General features: G+C 36.4%; 1 protein-coding gene across 1 annotated transcript in view; it reads right to left on the minus strand.

Moving 5' to 3' along the window:
- Nucleotides 1–26,318, minus strand: part of LOC134432271 (guanine nucleotide-binding protein G(q) subunit alpha-like) — a 118,107-nt gene that overhangs the window by 31,544 nt on the left and 60,245 nt on the right. Inside the window, exon 3 of the mRNA XM_063180805.1 lies at nt 9,247–9,401. Within this exon, the coding sequence (XP_063036875.1) occupies nt 9,247–9,401 (155 nt within the window). The remainder of the gene's footprint in view (nt 1–9,246; nt 9,402–26,318) is intronic.

A 26,318-nucleotide genomic window follows, 5' to 3' on the forward strand; every position in this document is an offset into this window, starting at 1 on the left:
TGACTACATAAAAAGAGAAGACAACTAGAATACAATTAATATTTAAAGACATACCGGCAGCACACACATTTTCCACTTACTACTATTCTAACTGTTCCTGTAGCATTGAGATTTTATTATTTGGCTTATCATGGTTTATTTACTGTCACAATAAAGACTTTTAAATCTTCTTTGTACCAAAAGAATTGGATATTTGACATGTTTTTTACCCTCATGAAAGCTGGGGCTTAAAGAAATTCCCTGATCACCAGGGAAGTGCAGCATTGCACACATAAGCTTTAAACATTCTACAGCTTATCAAACTAATGATTTATTTGTTTTTGAATTACTTTATTAGGCAGCAACTTTAAATTAAAACTTCAAAAGCGCTAGCTAATGCCAATTGTCTTCTGCTTTCAACTTTGTTGGCTCCAGACCACCCTAGCTGCTCCTCTGCCCATCCCCAGCTGTCAGTTCTTTAACTTGTGCAACAGCTTGATAACACATCTCTGTCAATATTATTTGGAACAGTGAAGAAACACTACTGAAATTGTTCTGATTATGGTTTATTTGGTGGATATGTCCTAGGATGTGGCAAGTCCATAAACTCCAGCAAGAAAGCAGGGTGGATTTATTCTCTTCACTGGTTTATCTGAAACCAGAAGAAAACTTGTGAAGCCACAGCCATATGAACTGTGTTGAGTTTTTTAATGCAGATGGATGAGGAGTAAATGAAAATTTGATGGGCTTTTGTATGTATCTGCTTACTAATAAACTGATTCACTGTGGTTCTAAAGCACTTATCTAATGCAGCCCTCAAGTACTGACAACTATATTGCCCTCCTGAGGAAACAAATCCTACATACAAACAAGAAATTTAAACAAATAAGAGAAATGCACAGTGTGTTTTAGGGTAGATGCTCAATTCAAAATGGAATAACACATACTGCAAATCAGTCTTACCAATGTACTTAACTCTCCAATGTATACTTCAACTGACTTTACAGGCACTCTAGCAAACAAACCACAAGACTTGACATAGATACAATCTTACAAAAAAGGACAGTAGCCAGTAATTGCACAGAGCAAGTATTTTTTCAGTTTATTGCCTTCAAACTTTGAAGTCACAATAACAATATGGTTATTGGAAACACTCTGGAAGCCATCCTGAGGTCTAGTTCAACACTGAGTAACCACCAGCATTACCACAGAAAAATCAGTTGTACAGGTAGTAGTAACTGTGCAAGACATTTAGCTCTCAGCTACATGGTACTCAGAGTTCATTTTCACGATCTACTGAGAAATCTTGTTTTGATGAGTCACATTGTAGCTATATGGCCTCTCACCCAAACAGCACCTACTCAGCTAGGCATTATAGAAAGGAGATAAAATGAGAAAATACATGGTTCTGAGTAAATTTACGATACAGACCAAGTTTCTAAAGTTAATTATATCCGTAATTAGTTTTAATAAACATGAATTTTAGTGGTGCTGAGGTAATTTTCCGGGGGTTGCTATAGTGACAGGCAGAAGGTGCATTATCGAGGCAACGGGTATGTAATGAGCTGCTGGCAGTGGACCTCCCTTGACGTCAGGACAAGCTGCCAGCATCTAACAACATACCCGTGATCTGCACGCTGACTAGAAGCAGAGGAAGACTTTTATTTCCCAGTCAGCACCAAGAGCTAAGTAATTATTTTTAATACAGTTTACATCACCTATGACAAGGTCTAAGCCTGCAGCCAGCTTCAGTGAAGCTGCCAAGCTATGGATGTGCTAACAACGCTGTTGAAAGAAAGCACATATCAAAGGTACTGTGGGTCTACATTTCCAGGTAAACAGCAGGAATAGGATTATGGGAATAGACTGACTCTGTACTTTCCTACATGTATTTCCCATATAGAAATTGAGCAAGGAAGTGAGACTCCTAAGCTTAATAAGCAGACCACAGTTGTTTTAACCAGTAAAGTTCTTTAATAAACTGAGTATAACTCCAGTCACCATGAACAGGGAGCTCAATACTGAGCCTTACTTTCCTAGGGCTACACCACCTAATGAAGACAGACCATCAAAACTTACTTGAATTTACTTTCAGAAATCAAGATCTTGGAGCACCTTCAACATGGGGCAGACACTTCAAAGAAACACCCTCCTCTAGCTATGAGCTACTACTTACCAGCATCTTTGAGGTCAGATTTTTCCAAGTAATCAGGTGATAAAGAAGCATTTTCTAAGGAATTCATAGGATGAATTTCTGTAACATTAAACTTTGTTCTAGTTCTATACTAGTGTATAGCCTGCTTGATCACATGCAGGCAGTAAGGCACGGGCAGACAAAGGTAGAAAGGATACAGCCTTCAATACATCTCTAACATAATTTCCCTATCTAAGGTTAACTTTTCCTAAACTCAACAGGCAAAAGTGATGTAGCAAGGTGCTGAATTAACACTCACTGGCACACTATCAAACCCTGGGCTTAGGAGTCTGAGAGACACTTTGAGCACAGAAGTCTCTGGAGAGCAGACTGCATCTGTAACACACTGCTGAGGAGAAAGGATCTGACTGGCACCATACCAGAAATGTTATGTTATAAACCTCTCAATAAAACCAAACATTGAGATAGAAGTAATTATTGACACTGGCAGAAAGGTCAGTATAAAACCAGTAAGGATGATTTGTTATCACCCAACCAGCCAACACATGTTTATGGTGAGAATGAGAGTACAGGGAAGAGTTTGTTGATGATTTCAGTATAATCACAGTTATAAAAGGAAGCCTTACCAGAAACATTTCACATGCAAATGTTTTCTCATTGCATTCAATGACAAGAGAGATTTTGGCATGATCGTAACAATAAACATTTACATCTTTTCAACCCCAAAGTTCAGAGGTTTAATGCAAAAAACCATTTTTTTTCCTTAATATTAAGATAGTTCATGGGTATGACCCTCTTGAAACGCTCCATTTCATACACAGATAACAGCAGTGCAAGAGAAAACAGAAACCTAACCGAAGCCTATGACAACGGATAATTTGGCAAGATAATAAACAAGATTTGATATATCTCTGTCCTTTGGAGCCTGCCTGTTTTGGAGTGGGGTGGAGCTATACTACATACTATTGCTGGAGTTTGGTGTGGTTTCGGGGTGGGGTTGGATTTTTTTTAGTTTGTTCTGCAAAACTTTGAGCCAGTTGATGAGGCCACTCTCCTAAAACCCCTAGCACTAATTTGGACCATGTGCTGAAAAACAAAAGCCTTTCTTTTTTTGCTTCTTAGAGAAAACATACAACTGGCTTGACTTTCAACAGCAGATATGCAAAATGCTAAAGCTGCTGTAGCAGGATTTTTCCTGCATCACCGAGCTACCAGAATAATTGACACAAGTGTTCTCTATGCTGAGAGGCAGCAGTCCAGTAAATGGAACTGATTTTCAGCGTACAAAACTAAATGTAAACAAGTACTGGCTGTGTTCTCAGAACATCTGTAGAGGTTTGTGTTTCTAAGACTACACCATTGATGAAAAGTTGAAGTAAATTGCCAGTTTCCAGAACTATCTTATCTTAATCTATAGTTTGAAGTGAGGTAGGAAGATGTTGGCACAGCAGTTTTTTAATCCATATTCCACCTAAGCCCTACCTAGTTGTCTTCCTCAATTTCCCACCTCACTAAAAGCCAACATTAACAAAGGCTAAAAGGATTAGTCAAAAAAGAAAAAAATACTCACGCAAATTTTTCTTTTTATGAACTGTGGTGTAAAAATTATACAGTCATTAAGAACATGTTTGGTGCTGCATCAAAAAAATATCCTGAAATAAACACATACTGTATACTGCTTTACATGGTCCCCCTTTCCTTTTTGAATTTCCCAAGTTGTGTTGTATAACCTGCAGTTTTTGTATGGGAAGCAGTACTTTGGTATGCATATCCCATCTTTCTTCAGACATTGCTTTTATTTTTGGGACTATATCTAAAGCATAAGATAGGATTATATCATAGTTCTGCTACTAGTACTTGATCTTTGAATTCAAGACTTTCATTTTTATTTGCTGGTTCTACTTAACTCTAAACCGCACGTAAGGTTGTGTAAACTCTGAATACACAAAAGCAGAATCTACAATTCTTCAACACAAATTGCCCTCAAGTATAGGTTTAGGACCTTCAGGTATATTTTTACAAATGAAAGTAAGCAAGTACTAATAAGCAGTTTTTTAAATAATAATGTACTTATGCATCTTTTAAATTATCACTATATGACTATATTTGTCACTACAATCTAATGACTGCCACACAAATATCCCAGACAGTTGTTCAGAACTTGCTATCAGTTCAACTTCATAGTAGGTCCCAATTTCAGACATTATTACTACTTCTGAGAGACCCATCATGCTCTAAGAGTGCCCTACGCCTTTATGAAATTAAAAAATTATTGCTAAAGGCAATGTCAAGAAATGGAATAAACTGCATTAGTAAAAACTTAATATTCATGGGCTGCTCTTGCCCTCCTGTGTACCCCAAAGCACGTTGTATTTAATGGGGGCTAGTTCCACTGAAATTTACCTGTTTCAGAAAAGTAACACAGAAGGAAGACGATAGTTTTAGATGACAGATATAAATGAATTTTTTACCCAAAGTTTTGAAAATACATCAAACCTAAATGGAGTACTGTCATAGAAAAATTACTAGATGACCAAAGCCTTACACCTCCTGCAACAAGTTTTATAAAAGGTGTACTTTACTGAGCAGACATCACTAGGTTTCATATCTTTCTTTCCAGTTAAAAATCAGTGATATGTGGTAAATGACCTCATATTCACACACTTGAGCTCTTATATTACACAGTAAAGTATGGGAATCTGCATTTCTATACTAACTGTCCAGAAACAAAAGCCTGAAAGACTATACATGCATGAGAATGCAATGGATGCATGACTAAAGAAGCAGTACATTATATAATAACAAAATCTGCTATAGATATCCACTGGCATAGCTAATACACTAATGGGAAAATTATACTTAATTCTCTGAAGTGTTAGAAAACATAGCCACGGAAGGGAAACTAAACAGACATTCTCAGTGCTTGTAGCAATTAGGAAGTCCTTAGCTGGAGGTACACAGCAGCCAAATATTTCAATTTCATGTGGCTAGAAAAAGATGAAATTAAAAATCTGAGCCAAGCAAGGCTCTGGGACACTTTCTAGGTCTTGACACTTCCTACATTTTGTTAATGAATGGTAAACCCTCAGTGCCATACTGGAGAAAAATGGTGAAGAATTTTCAAAAATTCCAATTGCAACCCAAATTCTCCAACACAGAAGACTATTGGCTCTCCTTTCCTTAGGCTTTGAAAAAGTATGATACAATCAAACTGTTTAATGGCAACCTTTTTACATTTGGATTAAGGTCTAGGCAGCTGGTACAGCATATTCTGAATTCTCTCATCTTATCTCACATAGCTACTACTAAAAGCAATTCTCCATGTTAGTTTACATCTGTCTCACACTGTGAGGCAGCATCTCAAAGGGAACTAATTTGATGGTAATTAAGTGGCTAAGTCACCAGGTAATGCACATGGAAAGCAAATAACCTCTATATACCTCAGGTGCTCTTGACTTTACTACAGAGAAGTCTAAAAGTTGATTTTAAAACAACACAAACATCCAAGCTTTGGAGCATTCAATGGTCAGGAAAGAGAACAGAATTAATTTGTTAAGCCTCCAAGAAGTTCAAATCGACTCCCATAATGCAGAAAATTTTCTTCTTTCTTAAGACACTACCCCCACCTCTTCTAGTAAACATACACTGAGTGTATTCTTCTAGATCACATCAAAAATGAAGCTAACAATGACAAAGAATGACAAAACGGGTCAAAAGATGGCAGAAAGTGAAAGTAGTATGATATACAGGACATAATAGAAACCTGAAACGTAATTTAGAAACAGTAAAATAACAGGAAATAGACTATGTGTAGTAAGAGAATAATTTAGATTGCAAACATCATTAAGTCCAACACTTACCAATCACCACCTTGTCACTTAGACTATAGCACTAAGTACAACATCCAATTACTTCTTGAACAACTCTAGGATGGTGACTCCACCACTTCCTGAACAGTCTGTTTCAATACTTAACAATTCTTTCCAAGACCAAATCATTCTTAATGCTCAGAAAAATGAACCTCAGCTGGTGCAACTTGAGGCTCTGTCCTCTTGTCCTATCTCTTGTTACCTGGAAAAGTGTCTGACCCCCAGATGGTGACCTCCTCCTTTCAAGGCAGTTGTAGAGGGTGGTAAGTTTACACCTGAGCCCCCTTTACTCCAGGCTAAAGACCCCCAGCTCCTTCAGCTGCTCCTCACAGGACTTGTGCTCCAGACCCTTCACCAGGGCTGTGCCCCTTCTCTGGACATGCTCCAGTCCCTCAGTGTCTGTCCTGCAGTAAGGGGGCCAGAACTGGGCACAGGATTTGAGGTGTGGCCTCAGCAGTGCTGACTGCAGGGGGACAAACCCTTCCACAGTCCTTCTGATACAAGAAATAAGATGTGGTCCTGATGACCACACTATTTATGATTCAAGCCAGGATGCCATTGGCCTTCTCAGCCAGAAGATGGCTCATATTCATCTGCTGTCAAGCAGCACTCTGAGGTCATCTTCTGCTGGGCAGCTTTCCAGCTACTCTGCCCCTGCCTGCATCACTGCCTTGGCCTTGTGACCCAAGGGCAGCACTCAGCACTCAACCTTGTTGAAGACTGATGGCAGAAAAGAGCAATATAGGCAGCAGAATGAAAATACTATTACTACTACTACTGCTACTACTACTACAAAAACATTGGAAAACTACTGAGAAGATGAGAGGCTTGTGCAAGGGATGAATGAAGAACACACCTGACATTGACACATACATTTACCAGATACTGGCACATATGCTAACATGAGAGCTGGTGGACAACAAACTATTCTGGTTTATACATCAAGTCAGAAGACAATGAGCATCAAGTGCTTTTTTCTGTCTTACTGCCTTGTGAATCCCAGTAGTAGCTTTAAACCAATATGTTTCCTTGCTTTGTGACATTTATAGTGTTAATGAATTTGTTTGGGTGTTTTAATTGTAAACACACATACTGTATTTTTGAAACAACATTTCTTTTGTGTCTGCTGATTTTTTATAGTGGACCTCCACACCTGGAAAAAATTCTACTTGCAAGCATAAGTATACATAGAGGCTTTTCTAAATACTCATATACAGTGATTAACAAGTCTAATTTAAAAGATTTTGCTGAAATCCATAGTATGAACTACAATAAAGTCACCAAATCTGCACAAACTCATGGTAGACTGCTAAACATGCTGAGTTTAAGAAATAACCAATCAACTAGTACATGTACCTTTCACAAGACAATGTACTAGAAGGTTTTTTTAATAGCTACTTAATGATTATTCCCTACTATTTTTAATGCTACCCAAAAGATCCACTACAGTGCCAATTTATTAAAAGTAGATTGAAACTATGGTATTCAGCCCAATCTGATCTGAAGTAGCATCAGATCATTGTTTCCTACTTAGGAGAGTAATCCTATTTTTAGCCTCTAAGGTAGAGCACACAAAATACATAGTTACTTCAACTTTAAAACCAGTATCTCATCTGTTGTGGAAATAAGGTTAGGACCTACAAATACAAGAAATTCAAAATATGAGATGCTTCACCTTCTAGTTAACCCTGCCACTCATTTCAGTACAGAAACAACCTGAAAATATGTTGTTAGTAACGTGTCTCTAAAATTTTTTTATCACTGTTTATGCACCCTGAAATTTTTCTCTTTATGCAATATTATATTTGTTTCCTTACCACCTAAAACCAAAACACAGTATGGTATGTTTGGGGACAGTGAGAATCTGAACAATACAAGAGAGATGACATTGTGCTTTGCACCACTCTACACAAAAACGTATGTGCAAAAATGATGGGTTGGGAAGGTAACCAGGACAGAGAACTGCACAGGACAACAGAAGCCCTATGCTCAGGGCAAAGGGAAGTCATGGTGTGGTGATAACATTGCAACGGATCTGAGGAGACTTATGTCATGCATCCATAGTCTTCAGCTGCCTAAATTCTATCAGCAAGATCCTAGTAAGTTCATCTTGACTAATTCCCTTATAAAGTGCGGTACTAGATAGGGATGCTTAGACTACTCTGCAGATAAATGTCATTCCACACCTGTCATGTCTAATGTCCTGCTACAATGAGCTTAATGGAAGTTTCATTGTGCTTTCCTAAGTGAGAGGCTTCCATTCACATACACATGCCAAATGGAGACTGGAATTATGTCACTGGAATAATTTTTTTCATAGCTAATACAGAAATCAAGGTAGAACCCGTGGAGGTTTTTGCCACAGCTTTAACAACAAACCAAGCTGTGTTCTGTAGCACGGGTCAACATCAAAAGGCCATCATCTGTTTCTTTGACAGCAAATGACAAATTTCACCTGAGCTGTATGCCACATCACTTAAAAAATAACTAAGATTCATGGAGTAAACCTCTGGCAGACATCAGATTCCAATGACAAATTTCACATGTTTTTCTAATCAGATCCCAGTCCCAAGAAAAGGGTAACATTTCAGATATTTTTTAGTCACATACGCATTTTTATTATTGTTGCTCTAGAACAAACAATTTAACTTGATTAACTGATTTCTTCCTGGCAGCCATTTTAAAGTTTAGAATTTGTTTCCATAATAGAAAGACAGTTCTAAAAGACAGTATAAAACAAATCTCTTTGTTTAGTACTGTTTACCTCACCACTAAGACTGCAAATGCCAGAGAGGAAAACCAGAAAATCTGGAAAATAGAAGTTACTGGATATTTCAATTTTTATTAATTGTATGGAGGTCTACTTTGGCTGCACTTCCCAGTATTCACTACTGTCACACTACATTAAATTATTTTTGCATATCTTGCATTTGTGATTATAAGTTGGAAGAGAGTAAGTTGACTAGGTTTAACAAAAATTCCCCCTCAAATTAATCATCCCTAGTTTGAATGTTAATTTAAGACTTTGTATGATCACAGACTATCATTTTGTAAAATATACACAGATATAATCCTAAAATAGATGTATACCACTCCTTAATTCAATTTATATTCAGCTATGCTTGTGCTGCATATACATACAAACATGCACACAGACATATAGTACAACAAGCTAAAAAGTAAAAATGTCTTTGTTAGAAACAGAAAATTATATATAGATGTTCATAGCTACCATGTACTTACTATTTAGTTGAATCTGATAATTGATATTCCCGTCGTCTATCGTAACACTCCTGAATTCCAGGGTCATTCCATAAGCTTCTTATTGCATCTACATATGGGTTCTCAAAACTTGACACCTTCTCTACATCAACTTCTCGAACTAATAGTGCATGAACCTAATTCAAAGCAAACAAAACAGTAAAAATGTACCTCATTTTCTATGTTTGCAGTCACCTCATATACAATTAACAAGATTTATAATTCTTCACATTGGTTATATCACCAACATGAATTTAAATTTGAAAAGTCAAATATCAGGAAGATGATTGTGAAGATGCAAAAAGGAGGTAACTTTTAAGCTAACATCACAGGGAGTGAAGTTGCTCTCGGGAAAATTGCATCTTCTTAGACTTCTTTCTTTTGGGACACCAGCAATTGTTACCACAACATTAAAACAAAGAAAAAAATAAAAATAACAGACAAAACAGAAGGATTCTGTAAGCACCACCAAATTCAAACTGGTCATTAAGATCTGGCTACTGATAGTTCAACTCAGTTGTTTCACCAACATCTAGATGGTGTAGATGGCTGTTCAGTTCACTACACTTTTGACAACAGCAGACAACATTTTCCATGGCCTTCTGGGAATATAAGAATTTCTCCTTTTATTTACCAGAAATCTTGTAAACACTTAATTATTTTTGGAAAACCACATCTCATACATTTAGGATCTTCTTCATGGGTTTCTATAAGTATTTAAAGCAAGATTTCAGAATACGGAAACTGGAATTTTGTAATCACGATATCACCACTTGAGAAGATACTGAAATAGCAACCATGTTTTCTCCCTCTTTATTCCCCTCAGAAAACTATGAGCAGGGTTAAAAACTGATTCTGAGCTTCAGTTGTATTACAGCTTTATGCTGGTTTTCCTGACAATACTCTTTTTGCCACAATCCATTATATACTTACAAAAGTGTGGGGTTTTTTGTTTTTAGGCTTCATCACCTCAGTCTTCTACTTATCATCTTTATTATCATCTCTTATTTTTATAATAATGGGAAAGTAATGGAAAATAATTTCCATTTTCCCAATGCAAAATAATTTCCAAGCCACTAGGAGATACCTGATCCTACAGAATCTACTTCAAAAGAGCTGAGAAAGTTCTAGTAACTCAGCACTATTACTAAGAAAAACGTTCATATTTTCTCTGTTCTTTGGTTTGTAGGACTACGTTAATGGTGGTTAGATTTGCATAAGACCAGTGAGTTGGCATTTCACTACTGTGAAGCACTTTTTTCCTTTGGCTACTTGTGTGCATTTAAATTAAACTAGATTTTACAAAAATGCTGTATATATTTTCCTGAACTACCACAGTGGTTATGACAACAATAACAGTTAGCTGAATAAACTGAGTAAATAAAAATATTTAATGCCAAAAATGTATTTCACTTTTCCAGCTATAGAAGGAACTAAACCAGTCATCTCTCTTTGGTTTGCCTTTTTTTTTAAATCAGTGTAATCTTCAGAATATCCAGTGTAAAACTCCCAGGTTGCAGTTTCATGCCATTCCCTCAGGTGCTGTCACTGTCACCACAGAGAAGAGCTCAGTGCCTGCCCCTCCTCTTCCTCTCACTAGGAAGTTGTAACTGCAGCAATGACTCCCCTTAGTCTCTTGTTTTCCAGGCTGAACAGACCAAGCAACTACAGGCACTCATCACATGGCTTCCCCTCAAGGCCCTTCACCATCCTCATGGCCCCCCTTTGGACACTCCCTAATAGTTTAATATTTGTGTATTCCGGCACTCAAAACCACACATTAGACTCAAAGGAAGGCCATTCAAAGCATAGTGCAGAGCAGAGCAGGATAATCACCACAATCTAAAACCCCAGCTACAGAATAAAAATGGCACAGCAACTTTGGATGATCCCAACACTTTCTCGTAAATTGAACTTAAATGCAACTATGGATGTCTACTGTAACACTTAAAGACTGAGAATGCTGCAGCTGTCAGACAGTCAGTATGTGCTATATGGTAATTTACATATAAGGCTGCCAAACCCTCACAAAACCTGTTAGAGCAGCATCTTCCTCACCATGGCTCCACTTGCAACATGAAGATATAAACAACAATGAAGGCACAAAGGGAGAAATAAGGGTGTATAACAGCTTCTTTGTTTCCTCGTAGTAAAAGGATGACATCTCAGCTGGGTGAACTGAAATCCATCAGAATTTCAAAGAAACATACATAGAGCCTGTGTAAACCAGCCTGGGACATGGATCTATGGTCACCTTAGGAATGCCATTACAGGGCTACTCAAATGTTTAAAATACTACACAAACAGGGGAATGAAAACAGTGTATACAACTTGCACTCTAAGTATTACACAATTCTCATGACTTCTCATAATTAAATCATATTTTTATGACTCTATGACCAAATTTGTTATTTGCAAAACATCCCCAAGAATTAAGGTATGGAATAAGCAGATGTAAATTGTGCAGGTAAATAGTTCCATGAAGGAAGTAAACTCTTCCATGAAGGAAGTAAACTCTTCCATGAAGGCAGGAAATTGTATGCCATTTCTGCGGAACAACCCAAACATCTTACATCTGCAAAAATTACTAACATAATGTAGTATTGTGGGGCATTTTTTCACCTCCAAGGAAATCTTAGTTACCAAAGTATTTCCAATGTTTTGTCTGCGTCTGGTATATAAAGCAATTCACCAGGGATATAATACCATTTCAGATATATTGGCACTTCAGAGACTTGAGGCTTGATGTAAAATACAGATATAACTCTTGTTTTCAAAAGCAAAATGAAATTGAAACATATTCTAATACTTGAAATTGTTTGACTACCTTTAATGAAAAACATTACAGTAATTTCTAGTCACCTTTTATTCCCTGTGCTGCTGGTATATGAAGAAAAAAAATCTGAAACAAAAAATACCTGTTATTTGAAGAGAGGGGGAACATCTCACTTCCTCTCTCTGCTACACAAGACTTAAAATGCCATAGAGATAATGCAATAACCTCCTCAACTGCAGTGATGACAGAGGCAAAAGAGACATTTCACCTTATGATTCTAAATATTAATCGTCCTTTTATATTTTTCACTCTGTCTAGTTGTTCCACCTATAAACTAAAATATGAAGATTTAATAAACAAAAATTAGAGGCTATTTTATCCTCTGTTTTAAAAGTTTCATACCTGTAACTCTCCAGATCACTAATTCTCCAGATCTTCAAGACATTTGCCTACTTTCTTTCTTAGAAGGTGAGATCATTAAGCATTACAACTTTTAAAGGCTACAACTTTGCTTGCCAATGACTGCATAGGGTGTTACACTCTTCAAATACTGGCATAACTATAGAGCTAAGCTGGAAGATGACATCAGTGCAAAACTGAACAGCAGGTTGCAAAAATCTATCACAAAAAAAATAATAACTAATATTTACATTTGTGTGTGTGGCATGTTACGTTTGCAACAGGTTATAAATTAGGCACTTTCATACCTCCTGCAGGTACTAAATGTAGCACCTTACATGAAATTTTCACACACTGGTCCTAAAGTTTTGCAATTAGCGAATACTTTCCTGATGTGTGCTGTAAAAATGTGTCATTTTTGCTGTTGAGGATCCTAGAAAAAGAAACAGCTTTATTCTATGGAAAACACTTTTGCTTTGTAGAGCTGGGGAAATTCTACAGCTGACTTTCTGAAATATCTCTATGGATCAACCAACTGCCACATCCTTTCCACTGCTTTAGTAATTCACCCCCAAAGAGCTGGTTTTGTGTTGGCAGGAGATGAGGTATTCTGCCCTGAAATTAGTCAAGTCTGCCTAAACATCCTACGTGTTTACATTCACTTCTAAAATACTTCAAAAAACCCAAACAAACCCCAATTTTATTTGCAATTTTACTCTAATTGTAAACAATAGCTTCAATTACACATTTAATTTATATATATTTAACTACTTGATTAGGAGTCTATGATATTTATTCACAAGTTCAACTTATTCTCCAGGCTTTGCCAAATTCCTTTTTAAAGAAAACAGAGCAATGAGTAAAATACAGTCCATATAAGTAAAGAGAGATCCAAAACAACTAGCAAAAATTTATTTTTGCTAAGTTACTACTGGGTTTAAATAGTAAACAGTCTCATTAAGTCACATTTTGACTTGTTTTCCAAGTATTACTTTTACTGACAATTTTTCAAAGGTTTTCAGCAGCTGATGAAATTTTGGGATTAACACTTTGGTTCAGATAAATCCTTAAGATTCCCAAGGATACCATGGAATATACCTGATAATGTTCTGACATTTTTAAAATTTAATTTTAGCATTTGAATTCTAACACTGATAATCTGAACGTAAAACTAAACCAAATCTTTTTCTTTTAGACATAGTCACTAGCAATAAATTACAATCTCATCAAGTCCTCAAAATTAATAACTGACAAGGAAAAAAAGTAAAATAATCTTCTAGCAATGAAACCTATTTACAAATTTAATTCAAATCTTCAATGACAGAAACTAACAAAAACCGTTTCAGATTTGAACAAGCATAGGCAAGAACTGGCAACAAGCTCTCCTCTTACAACAATTTTTGTAGTTAAAAGGAATTATCTAAATTACTGCTCCATCTATAAAAAGACAGTATTATCACCAAGTAATCCTTGAATGTTTACAAAAAGACATTCAAGCATGGAGCTCTAAGCAATCTAGTCTAGTGGAAGATGTCCTCGTCCACAGCAGGGGGAATTGAAACTAGATGATCTTTTCCAGGCCATTCTATATATCTACAATAATATTTTCAGAAAGATATCAATGTTATAAGTATTTTTTCCTATTTTTTTGGTGCGCTCTTTGTCTTCTTTTTTTCTCCCAAGGACAATTTTTAAGCTGAGATCATCCAACAATTATTGTGCTATAATCCTACAAATAATTATTGTACACACAACATATAACAAAACATTTCTCCTACTTCATAAATATCTCAGTTTTTAGACATTTATAGTATGCTTCACTGTTTTTAAAGAACAGTGCTTGATAAGTCTTGCAAATGGTACACTTTTCAGCCAGATTTTTGTATAGTGGTTCAGCTGAATTTATGGAAGAAAATGTAGTGGAAACATGGACATGCTGAAATTTTCTTTCCATCTGCAAGCAAAATTCTGTACTTCACAAGCCTCCAAGAATCTGCTACCTCAGTCAATCACTGCAGTACACTGCATTAAAAAGAAGTAAAATAGAAGGACAATGTTCCAGTACTAGAATTCTCACTTAACAAGCGTACCATTGAACAGATCTCCCACAAGCCTCACTCCTGTGCCTTGGCCCTGCACTACAGACTTTTTTTAAGAGTACAAGCAGTAACAGCCTTGCTGGTCTCATGGATTCAAACAACTAGAACTGAGAAGATGATGCACCTCTTCACAGATGTCACGGCCAGTTGATTCAGACAGTTAAGCATCTATTTGCTTACACAAAGAAACTGCACGAATTGCACTGCATTTCAGACCTAGAGAAGAACCTATGGTGAACCTAGGGCACAGGGAAACAAACAGCAAGCTCCTTTTAAGGGAATATCCGGGTTTCGTCTGGGATAGTTTTCCTCTTAGCAGCTGGTACAGTTTTGGATTTAGTATGACAATAAAGTTGATGACACACTGATGTTTTACTTGCTGTTAAGTATGTTTACTCTAAGCCAAATTTCCCATACTCTGTCAGCCAGCAGGTGCACAAGAACCTAAGAGGCAGCACTGCCAGGACAGGTGATCTGAGCTATCAAGGTGATATTCCATACCACAGAATGTCACGGTCAGTATGTGAACCAAGGAAAGGCAGCTGAGAGGCACTGATCACTGCTGGGCAATGGGCTAGGCATCATTCAGCAGGTGCTGAGCAGTTGTTCTGGGCATGTCATGTTTCTCTTGGGTTTTGTTCCTCTCTTGCTCTCCTTTTCATTCCTATTATTATGATGTTTTCTTTTGATTCAATTATTAAACTGCTCTCAGCTCAGCCCATGAGGTTTAATATTTTTTTCTCTGAATCTTCTCCCCACCATGGATGTAGCAATCAAGTGCCTGTGTGGTATTTAGCGCTAGACTGGGATTAAACCAGGACAAGGAAATGTGCAATCGCATCTGAATTTCAATTCAGGAGAGAAAGTATTACGTGGAAAAATAATCCTCTATACAACTCATACTAATTAAAATTGTCAGATGTGATAAGTTTAAAAAAAAAAAAAACACACAAAAGAAAAGCATTTTGCCTACATAATTTTAAGTCACACTTTTTTACCTTCAAAGAAGCAGAGTGCCCTCTACTGACTAATACATAAGAGCAGAGGCAGTTATTTCAAACTGGTATTTCTAGAAATATCAGAGAACTGGGAGTTCTCAAAATCACTCAAAATAATGAGTGATTCCAGCAGGAATTTTCCTCTGTAAAAATTGTAACTAACTTAAATGATTGCATTTGTGTGCTGTCCAACCAAGAAGATTGTCCTTCTAAACAATTACCTCACTTCTTGGAAGTAAACTCTGAAAGTGAGCTTCAAACTTACCCTAGGCATGCAAAGATACATGACACACTATCACCTACTTATTTTGAGTGTGCTCATTAATCCATAGATGTTTAGAACAATGAGTTGGCAAAACTGAAGTAAGGGGGCAAAACGTAATCTCAGATGAAAAGCTGTTGTTTAGAACAGGGTCATACAAGAATCAATTTAACCCCAAGATGTTAAAGATAGCAAGCCAACAATATTTTCTCTAGAGAAACCACAGACATATTATACCATAGTGATGAGTAACTATTTGAAAAATGCCTTGAGGGAAAATTAAAATAAAGTTTTATGCCATGTGTGACCTAAAAAAGTGATAGCTTCCTTATAAATTAGGTACTATCTTCTCTGTTCCTAGGAATGGACTGTATTTGTGCTGGCTGGTATCAGATGCCAAGAAGAGCTTATTTAAAGGAGGACGGCAAAACACTACTGACTCCTCTTTCAAGGCTTCAAGCAAACACCAGTCCTGAAATATGCTGCCAACTTATATCTTTGGGAAGGAGGAAGAAATAACCAATAAAACACATCTTTACAAGACTGAAAATATGGAAACAATTTTTCTATTTTTAAGAGCTTGAAAAGCTACTCACTTTGCTGCCTGGCGTGTGTAAAATTGATTCATATGTATTTTTCAAATATTAACTCAGCTTATTAACTATTTAATATTTACAGTGAGAGGTCACAGTGGCCTTTTAAACAACCATTTGGATGGGTTATTTATCTACCAAAGCACAATTGGATGAGATTCTCAGGAGAAATAAGGCATGTTCTTTATAAAGGTACCATCAGTCATCACATGAGAGGAAATAGATTTTTGAAGGGTTATGTTAGTGTCCTAATAGTACATTTTTAATAACCTACATGATTTATTTGAAAGCCTGTGCTTTCAATAAGAATGACATCTATGTGAAGGTAAACAAAATTGAGGGCTTTTTTGAATTAATTTTGATTAAATTTCATCTGGAAGAAGTGAGGGGTGAATAACACAGGTGTGAAATCACAAACAGTCTATTGAGAAAAACTGTCCTCATTACTAGTATAGCAAGGTTTCTGAATTCAGTCACCTAAGCCTGCTCTTCAATATACTCTGGAGATTCTCTAAGCAACGAGATGAAAATCTAAAAGTGAACATGAATGATGAAGTAAACAGTCACATCCAGACATCACATCGCATCTCCTGGAGTCAACAGGTTCTACTTAGCCACAAATATCTAAATTTACCCTCTTAATTCTGTCCGTTATTGTTGTTTGTTAGTTTCAGAAATGTCCAAGGCAATTTCCCAGAAAATTTTCAAAACAAATTAATCAAGTTAATTTAGGGAAGCTGTTGATGTAGAAAAGACATGCTGTTTGAGTTATATCCTGCTATCCAGAAAGAACGTTTATTAACAGGCCTTATCTACCCCGTTCACAAGTATTATCAGAGACAGGCAGCTACTTAGGAAATCAGCAGGCAACTACAACACACACACAAAGAAACATTTCTAGTTGTAATTGCAGTATTAATTCAAATGCTGATAGTAAGACTGAACTGAATGGTTAACAAAAATAACCTGCAATTAGTCTTTAAAACAAAATAATTAATTCACCGTAAGAAAAAAAGGCAGGATTTTGTTAAAAAAGCTAGCAAAGCCCTCTTGCTTTAAGTTATTACCTGAGGCTATCATTAAAATTTTTTTCTTCAGTGGCTTTAAACTATCAATATGAAAATAACCCTAATTACTTTTCAGACAGGGTAAATAAGTATTTTGTTTCAGACTTCTGCCATAAAATGAATCACAAATTGGATTAAATATTAATAACATTTAGCTTCAGTGGATAATTATAGTACATTGATTTAATGCAATCCCCCACCTGCAGAACACATCTCCAACTAGGAACACTTTTGCATTTTTGCAGGTAGGTCAGGACATTATTAATCAAATAAAAGAGAGCACTGCTGGAGGGGAGGAATCAGAGTAAGCTTTATGCTGGTTTTGCAGACACCCAACACCTTCTTCAGAAGTGTTGTTTACTAAATCTGCAAAGCACCACAGCCCCACAATTACTCAAATTTGTATTGATGGTGACTGACTTGACAGCCCACATCACAGCACCTGGCAGTTTGCGCATCTAGGTATGTGACCACTGATGTCCTTCAACAATCTCTGCAATGATACATACAAAGCAGCAGGAGACGTGCGGAGGACAAAGCACTCTTCCACAATTGTCATCACAAATCCTAACATGGAAATGCTATCAGAGGAGGGTAAAAGTTTAAAAGGCTAGAAAGCTGGAGAATACATGATAAGGACATGGCTCTGCCACTTTCTTTGTACACTGGTGAGCTTTCCTTCACACTACTACTTTCACGCTCTTAATAATATATATTCAAATGATTTAAATTACAGATTTAGTTAAAAAGGTCAACACTGAATAGATATAGAGAGAACACTTAGTGATGCATGTTAACCTGGTAACCATGGAATGTAATATGGAATGCTCCTTGTAATAAAGTTTGAATTTTGTGATCTAAATGCCTCAACATAACAATGTTAGAGCACCTCTTATTATATAAAAGTACTCTCAGTTGCAATCTGTCATACCATCAAAACTGGGTTTTAACCAAAATTGACTGGCTGTGGATTATAGTGAATTTACAGTAGATGAAGAATTCACTACAGTGGCGTCACACAGGTGGCTTTATGTTTAATTGTTTAAAAATCAATTGATGGAAAGCTAGAAAATTCACACTACAGTTCTAAGAAAATACTAAACTTTGTCTTATTTGTGTGATAGGACAAAGGAACCACAGAACTTATGTTTTTCAAAGATTTCAGTGCTGTTTCCCCTGCATCTTCATTTCAGTGACTTCCTTTGATAGCACATTCGTTGTTGTAGCTGTTAAATTGCTCCACATTAATTGTTTTAAATTTTAGAATGTGGCTTTAAAAACTGTCTTAGGTTGCAATGCGAGATGTACCCAGAAGCATGTATACTATTGCCATCTCTTAAAACCAGGTGGAGCAGTGTTCTTTATCTCTTCCAGGACCCATCCTCTCTCCAGGAAGATATCTTCTGCTAATGGGCCATTGAGTCTCACTGCATGACTGATAAAATGACATCATCCCATTGGGAGATGCTCCACCCAGGGGGAGGAGCCAAGCATTCCTACCTGGATAAAAATCTGGTATTTGGAACATCACAGTCAGCCTTTTCCCCCTGGATTCCCAGAGAAAAACTAGACCCATCTACACCACCACTGGACCTTCAGAGGAAGATGAGACCCTTCTACAGGAACACTGCTTCAACAAAATCACATTTGTTACTCCAAAAGGACTGCAGCCACCATTTAATTGGACTTCTACCAGCACCCTGACTAACAGGGTGTCAGGTTGTATTGTGACTCTCTCAATGTTTCTATATTATTGCATTTATTTTAATTTTCCTATTAAATTTTACTTCTGACTTGGGATCCCCCACTGGTTTGCTTTCAAACCAGCGCAAAACACAACAAAAAACACAACAAAAACCCCTTAGAAAACAGAATATCAAATTCTGTTGTAAGATTCTTTTCCATACAGTAATCAGTCCTCTTCTTTGATGAAAAATTCAGTCTTATTCTTTTTCAAAATTCAGCTTTTCAGAGTACAGAAAATACTTCCTTATTTAGGGGAGCTATGATAGAGAAAGTTACTAGTATATACAGAGGTCCCAGTAATTCACCACAAAGAGAAGTATTTATCCAAATGTAAATTTGGATCAGCAATCACATTTACCTTTTCCTAAAACACTAATCACTGAACAGTAAAATCATTCCATACTATTAAGGAAAGAAGTTCACATTGTGAGGTCAGCAATTCTTTTTCACTTGTTAGGCCACACTCTTTTCAGTTTAAGCAGCAGAAAGCTGCAAGTGTCCACAGTGTTTCCCCCAGAGTGTCAGCACATGAGTCAAGTTTAACAGAGGGGAAAAAATCTCATAAAGAATAAAACAGTTTGGACAAGAACAAGAAGCTCTGCCTGTGCACCCTTCTGTGGCTGCTGGTCTGCAGAAGCCCCTCCAGTCTCCTGCACCACAATTATTACAAGTATTGCATAGTGCTGAGGGGTCCCAAATACTGCCTCAGCTCTGACAGCCCATTTGGAAAACACCTTAGCAAAGAAAAAAGTTAACTAGGTTTGTTAAAATACAGACTGTTGACAAGCAAACACAAGTCTAACTACAATTCAACTCTGACCCAATAAAGACCAAGGATTTGATAAGCAGTATCATCAAACTGTGTTTATATACATTTGTGGTTGGTGTCTCCGTGCTTTCAGAGATGCATCACTACTTGTTTTACTCCCACATAATTTACTGTCTAACAGGAATCCGCAAATTCTATTATGTCTCCTTGCAACTCCATTGCTGTAACTGTAAGCTAAGCCTTTAATCAAGGAAAAATAAATAAATGAAGTGCTCAATCATTATCAACCTTCAAATACACGCATCCTTCTTCACCTTTACAACTTACAGGATCAATGGCAACGTATTTGGTCCGACACTAATACTTCCATGTCAAGAAAAAAAGGAGACCAGGGAGGCAGAAGAAAGGAAATAAACATCAAGATATAGTTCTCTAACTTTTAAGCTGTTTTGCAAGTTCATCTTCTGTCCACTGAAATCTAAAGGCAAATAACTCCTGTAATTCTTACTGAATAAGCACTGCAGAAATCACTACTCCTACAAGAACCCAATAAATTAAGCAAAGTCCATCAGGGTCTTACAGAGATCTGTAAGTGGTGTATTTATCCCATTCCTTAACTTGTCTTGGATCAGATATCAACCATATATAGTAAGTGGTTTGAAAGGCTGTGTTGCCTAATGACAGGTTTGGTATGTTCAAAATGCCTGGCAATTTTTCTGTGAGCATTACTGTGAATTCCATGGCCTTAATTTACAGCAAGTCTTACTTCTGTTCATACAAAGTACAGCTCCTGAGTGCATTTTCCTGTTGCATGTGCCATAAAAAAAGCCCAAAAGAGCAAAATCAGCCAACTGATTAAACAAAAAAAGCCAACCCAAAATAATGGCAACAAGGAAGAAGAGACAGGAAAGGAAATGACATTTTTAAAGACAGTATCCTGTGGGCAGTGTCACCTCCTACTCTCAGAAGATCATAGAATTATAATTATAAAAGGAAGACTGTGTACCCTGAAGTCAGGGAAATATTAAAAATACTCCTAGAATATTTAAACTGATGCCGCTATACTGGTCTCCCCACTTTCATACAGAGATTCAGTGGGTGAGGTAAAGAATTTCTTATTTAATAAGAATACCAGAGAAACACAACTCTAACCATATGGCTATAGATTTTTTTACTATTATTTTCACGGTAAAGGCACCACATATTGCCTTCTTTCATGTTCAATCACCTAAAGCATCTTATTACACATAAGGACAGCCCAGTATTAAATGTTCAAGTGATGTATCAGCATTACCCACACCAACAGAAAAACAACTGTTGAACCTTAGACACACACCCCCCAAAAAACCTGAAGACAGATGATGTAAGAAGCTTTTTTCATCAAGAGTTCTTGTCCATAATAATGCTGGTCTTTCCTCCCAACATGAATAAATAAATGAAGATGTTGGAACAAGTGACAACCAGAACAAGAACTCAGAGGAACACAATTACTCATCCAAGTGTCACAGTCACAGCCTGCCATGAGCTTGTGATCCGTAGGCAAATGGCATCAAACAAAGCAGGTGCAGCTGTTCCTCCTAAACTGTGTAACAATGGAGATGCCTAACAGCTTCTAGAGAGTAGAAGAAGCTGGGCATGCCCACTGATTCCATACTTTCATAACTAAATTCTGAATTGCATTTGCAGAATACCAGGGACTGAATTTGACTGTGTACTATATTTGGTAATCCCTAAAGTATGTTGTCAGAGTCAGGCTGCAAAAGAAAAGCTGAAACTGAAGAATCTGGAGAGGGTTGTAACCATAAACAAAGCAAGAAGAAGGCTGATAGAAGAAAAGAAAATTTATGATCGAGAAGAAATCTCCCTTTTTTAATTCCTGCTTCCATTGCCTTTTGATTACATTTCAAAGAAGGCTGACGCCAATCCTAAACTCCAAAACAAGTCACCACTACAGTTCCCATCTCAACACCTAAACTTTGACAACAATACTTTGCATCCTAAATCTTTACTTTTCCTAATAACTAAACATGTATACTTAATTCTAAAAAAACTTACGAAACTGCTTGCCAGAGAGATGACAAATAGTCCATTCAGCTGATCCTCAGACATAAGCATCATCACTTTGGTTACAATCTTATGCAAACACCACACACATTAATATTGACTGTGTGAGAAACGAGTAAGTCACTACAACCTAAAAGAAACTGCAGAAACCTTTTATACAAAAGTACTACAGGAACATATTTTACAAAAAGGTAATTCACATCTACAATCCTAACAAGTCACTGTGTTAGGTATACCACAGGAAATAAAACTTTCTGTTCAAGCTATAATATTGTAGTCTATTCTCCAAATTTAAAACAGACTGATCCTTCTGGGTTTGCACGAACCCTAATTTTTAATTTTCAGAAGTCATACACTTTTGAAAACAAGTTACTCTGGACAACATTTACCTGAATGAGCCTATCTGAATCCTAGGGGGTTTTTGGTACAATCTGTATCATCAGCAAAGCCAGTACTGCAACAGTAACTCTGGAAGAGAAAACAAGGCTTTGGGAATTGCTGAACACAGAGGAACAGAACAGACCTAAGGAGAAGTAGAAGAGCAAGACCTGACAGCGTGAATAAATGCCAGACACAGCATATGTGCTTCACTACTTTAAAATGGTGTGGCTGGAAATAGTTCCAAATTCTTAGTGCAAATGAAAATATGGAACTACGTTAGAAAACAGTGACTAGAGGAAATAGTGTGAAAGAGGACCTGAGACTGACATTTCTCAACTCTGCACTGGAGTTTCTCCAAAAGGCAAAGAGAAAGCAGCTTCAGTGTCTTGAATCAAGACCTTACAGTGAACTGTATTTATTGACTTACCTGAAAAATGCATATTTATAAAGAGGGTGATTAGAAAAAAAAAAAAAAAAGAAAGATAAAAAAGAGCCAAGCAAAACCCTTTGATATAAAAATTGCTTTCATTGGTATCATGTGAGATGGGTGTAAGGGCCTCCTCCATCTTCTAACTAAAATCTATGATATCACTCTTCTGATCAATACAGAGAAAAAAACCATTGCCTTTAATTAAAACCTGAAATCACTCATTCAGAATAGATCACCTTGCCTGTATCATCCTAAAGATTAATGTCTCAGCTATCATTAACATGACTCAGCTGGCAAGAAGAAGACTTTGACATAAAAAACTATCAAGCATATGCAATTGTGTTAATGCAATGGTATGCTGCTGGGGGAAGATAGACTTCTGGCAGCTTTGGAACCAGACAGCAACCCTCTGAAATCAGGAACTATTAAGTAGATGAACCAGCAAAAGTGAAAGCTGTAGAGCAAAAATTCCAGCAAACCATGAACACACTCATGAACTTGTCACCACCGCATCCTCACCAGTACTGTTTACCTTCTTCACCCAAACCATGTTCCTCTTAATTGTTTCCTCAGATAACCTTCCACTAACCATTACTTTATTTTTATCCCATACTAAGCTCTTAAAACTTAACAGATATACACAAATAATTGTATATGAACAGCTCTGATTGACAGCTCTGTCTGCAATTTTTAACTCTTTTGTTTGATGAAGGCCTTGTAGATAAGCTAATAAACTAGCCCCCTTTGAGGAAACGCCCAACAACAAATAACACATTTGTTATTTGCAAATATTTGTTACTGCAAAAATAACACTCTCTCAACTTCTGCTGGAGCACAGCTCAGGAGCCAGACATTTATGCCTTAACTTCCTTTAAAGATGTTAAACTGTTCTGAGTCCTTTCAGAAAGCTTGAAAGTAAACTAGCTTACATTCCAGAACATCAGTTTATCACATAAAAAGAAGATCAAACAAACAAAAGAAGAAGTACTGTCTACTGAACCTAAAGGCAAATAACTCCTGTAATTCTGTACTAAATTCTGTACTGTAGATGGGAACAGTCACTTTATTTTCTGGACATAAAAGCTAGATATTTAAATTGAATTCACTCTTTCAGCAGTATGAGAGCTCTTAATGAATCACATTTACTGGATTCCAATGCTGCATACATTTATCATGCAGTTCTTGAGGAAGTGAATTTAAAATAATTGCTTTGGGTTTCCTCTTTGATACATTATACAGATATATACATATATATATATAGTTACATTGCAACTGTAATGTAACTATATGTGCTAGGCTTGTTGCAGCTATACTCACTGATTAATTTTGAAATTAATTTAGGCTATTGCTTATGGAACATATTTTGTACTTTTTAAAAAATTTCTTTGCATACTTTTTTGAACAGTGAGAAATACAATACCAGACTCTAATTTTTCATAAATCTATTTTAAGAATAAAATAGGAGGTTCCTTCATTTTCCTTTCCTGTCTATGTAAACATGTAAACCCTCGTAAAAACTAAATGAAGTGTAGACATACTAATTCAGTAATCAGTCCCTCATTCAGATCAGGCTGATGACAGAAAAAAAAAGAGGGAAGAATGAAGACTTGGTTTTTATATGGACCTCCTGCTCATCTGTGAGCTCTGCCCTAGTTTGAACCTAGAGTGTGAGACATTTGAGATGTTCACAGATGGCATGTGTTAATGGAGTTGTTAGTTATTATTTTCTCAATTTCTTGGCCTAGGAATGAGATATTGGAAAAGACTTCTGAGTGATTTTGGTCTCTTGAGAATAAGGTGAGGTATTGCAATTTTAAAGGTAGATATATTTCTCTAGACATCCACATTAAAATAAATGTTCATGAAATTGTAGCAAACTAGGTAATTTTGATTTATCACTCATGGGACTGTACAAACTACTGAATTAATATTTTCTGCAAGAAGAATCCACCAGACAGGAAGAACCATGGAGGCAGTTTCCAAATACAGGTGGCAAATGACACAAAACACCATTAACTGTTTCACTGTGGAAAATTATGAGAGGAGTGGGTAACAAGGAACATCTGGTGTAATGCAGTTACCTCCATCATAGCAATCCTTGCCCACCCAAGAGCAACTGAGAAGGAAAGATGCAAAAATGATTGTATGGAACATAAATGAGGTAAATACCAAGAAACTTCTGTGGTGTAGATATCCTCAATTTGGTTTTACTCATGAGATGGCTACTAGAAATGCAGCTAAAACCTCGAGTTTTTTAAGAAATGTAACTGGTCTGCTGACATAAAATATTTTACAGTATTTGAATACAGGCTGAAATGTATTTGAACAGAAATGTATTCAAAATGCATAATCCTTTGCCAAATTTCTTCAGTGTTCTCATTTCTAACATCTATACTACAACAATATCTGAATGAAGATACTTATCACACATCCTTTCCTGTATGCCTAACATTAAACTTTTTCTAAAGCTGATGGAGGCTGAGACTTCCCATATGTAAATAAATCTGTTATTGTCCTTGCAGCTCTTAAAGTGAGACACCCAGAGTTATATCAATATTGCTCCTTTTTCACTAAACCAAGAACAGTTACATATTTTTTCCACTTGTATAAAAAGTTTTGAAAAACTGAAATCTTTAAATGGTGATTCATTGGTTCATTTTATTAAACGATTAGAGCTTAAGTTATAGTTCAATAGAATGGGTTTGACTAGAATCAAAACATAATGATTCAAGACAAATTTTCCCCCTTTTTTTAATAATCAGTATGAGAAACTTAATACTCTCATTCTTTCTTCCACGTTATTTATTGAAGAAAATTAAATACAAGTGTTCATAGTTAGACACACTAACAAATTCTGCAGCTGGAGAAGGTCCTGCTCCTATACACCTTTTATGCCATATACACCTTTTATGACACATTACACAATAAAGAAAGAAGGTGATTAAGTGATTTGTTGCTTTCTGTAACCATTCAGCAGCATTTACATTTGACCACATATGTGTACCTTACTAAAATACAACTGAAAACATCTACCGCTGGATGACCTGAAGTTTCTCTTCACACTACTTGTTTTTCCAATACTGCTTCTTTCCTTATTAGATAACCCTATTTTGTGAGTTCTGAATATATTAAAATCTCTTCAAGACAGAACATTCTAGCCTTACACTGAAACTGCAAAATAGAGGTTTAACTCTGGAACCATGTTGCTAGAAAGCAAGCCTTTGGTGGCAACAGTGACTTCTTTCACCACACTATGAATCAACAAGGGGCATTTAAGTCACTCTTAGGCACTTTGGATGAAATAAATATATAGTAGTGCTATACTGTTTATATGCATTACAACAACTGTTATGATGAAAACATTAGCATTATATATATTCTAACAATGAAAACAAAATGCTAAATAGAAAAATACATTTTTAAATGATAAGGTTTCTTTTCATTGAGAAGTTGCAATTCTATTGAAATTT

The sequence above is a fragment of the Melospiza melodia genome, chromosome Z (genome assembly GCF_035770615.1).
Source record: "Melospiza melodia melodia isolate bMelMel2 chromosome Z, bMelMel2.pri, whole genome shotgun sequence".
Taxonomy (NCBI): Eukaryota; Metazoa; Chordata; class Aves; order Passeriformes; family Passerellidae; genus Melospiza; species Melospiza melodia.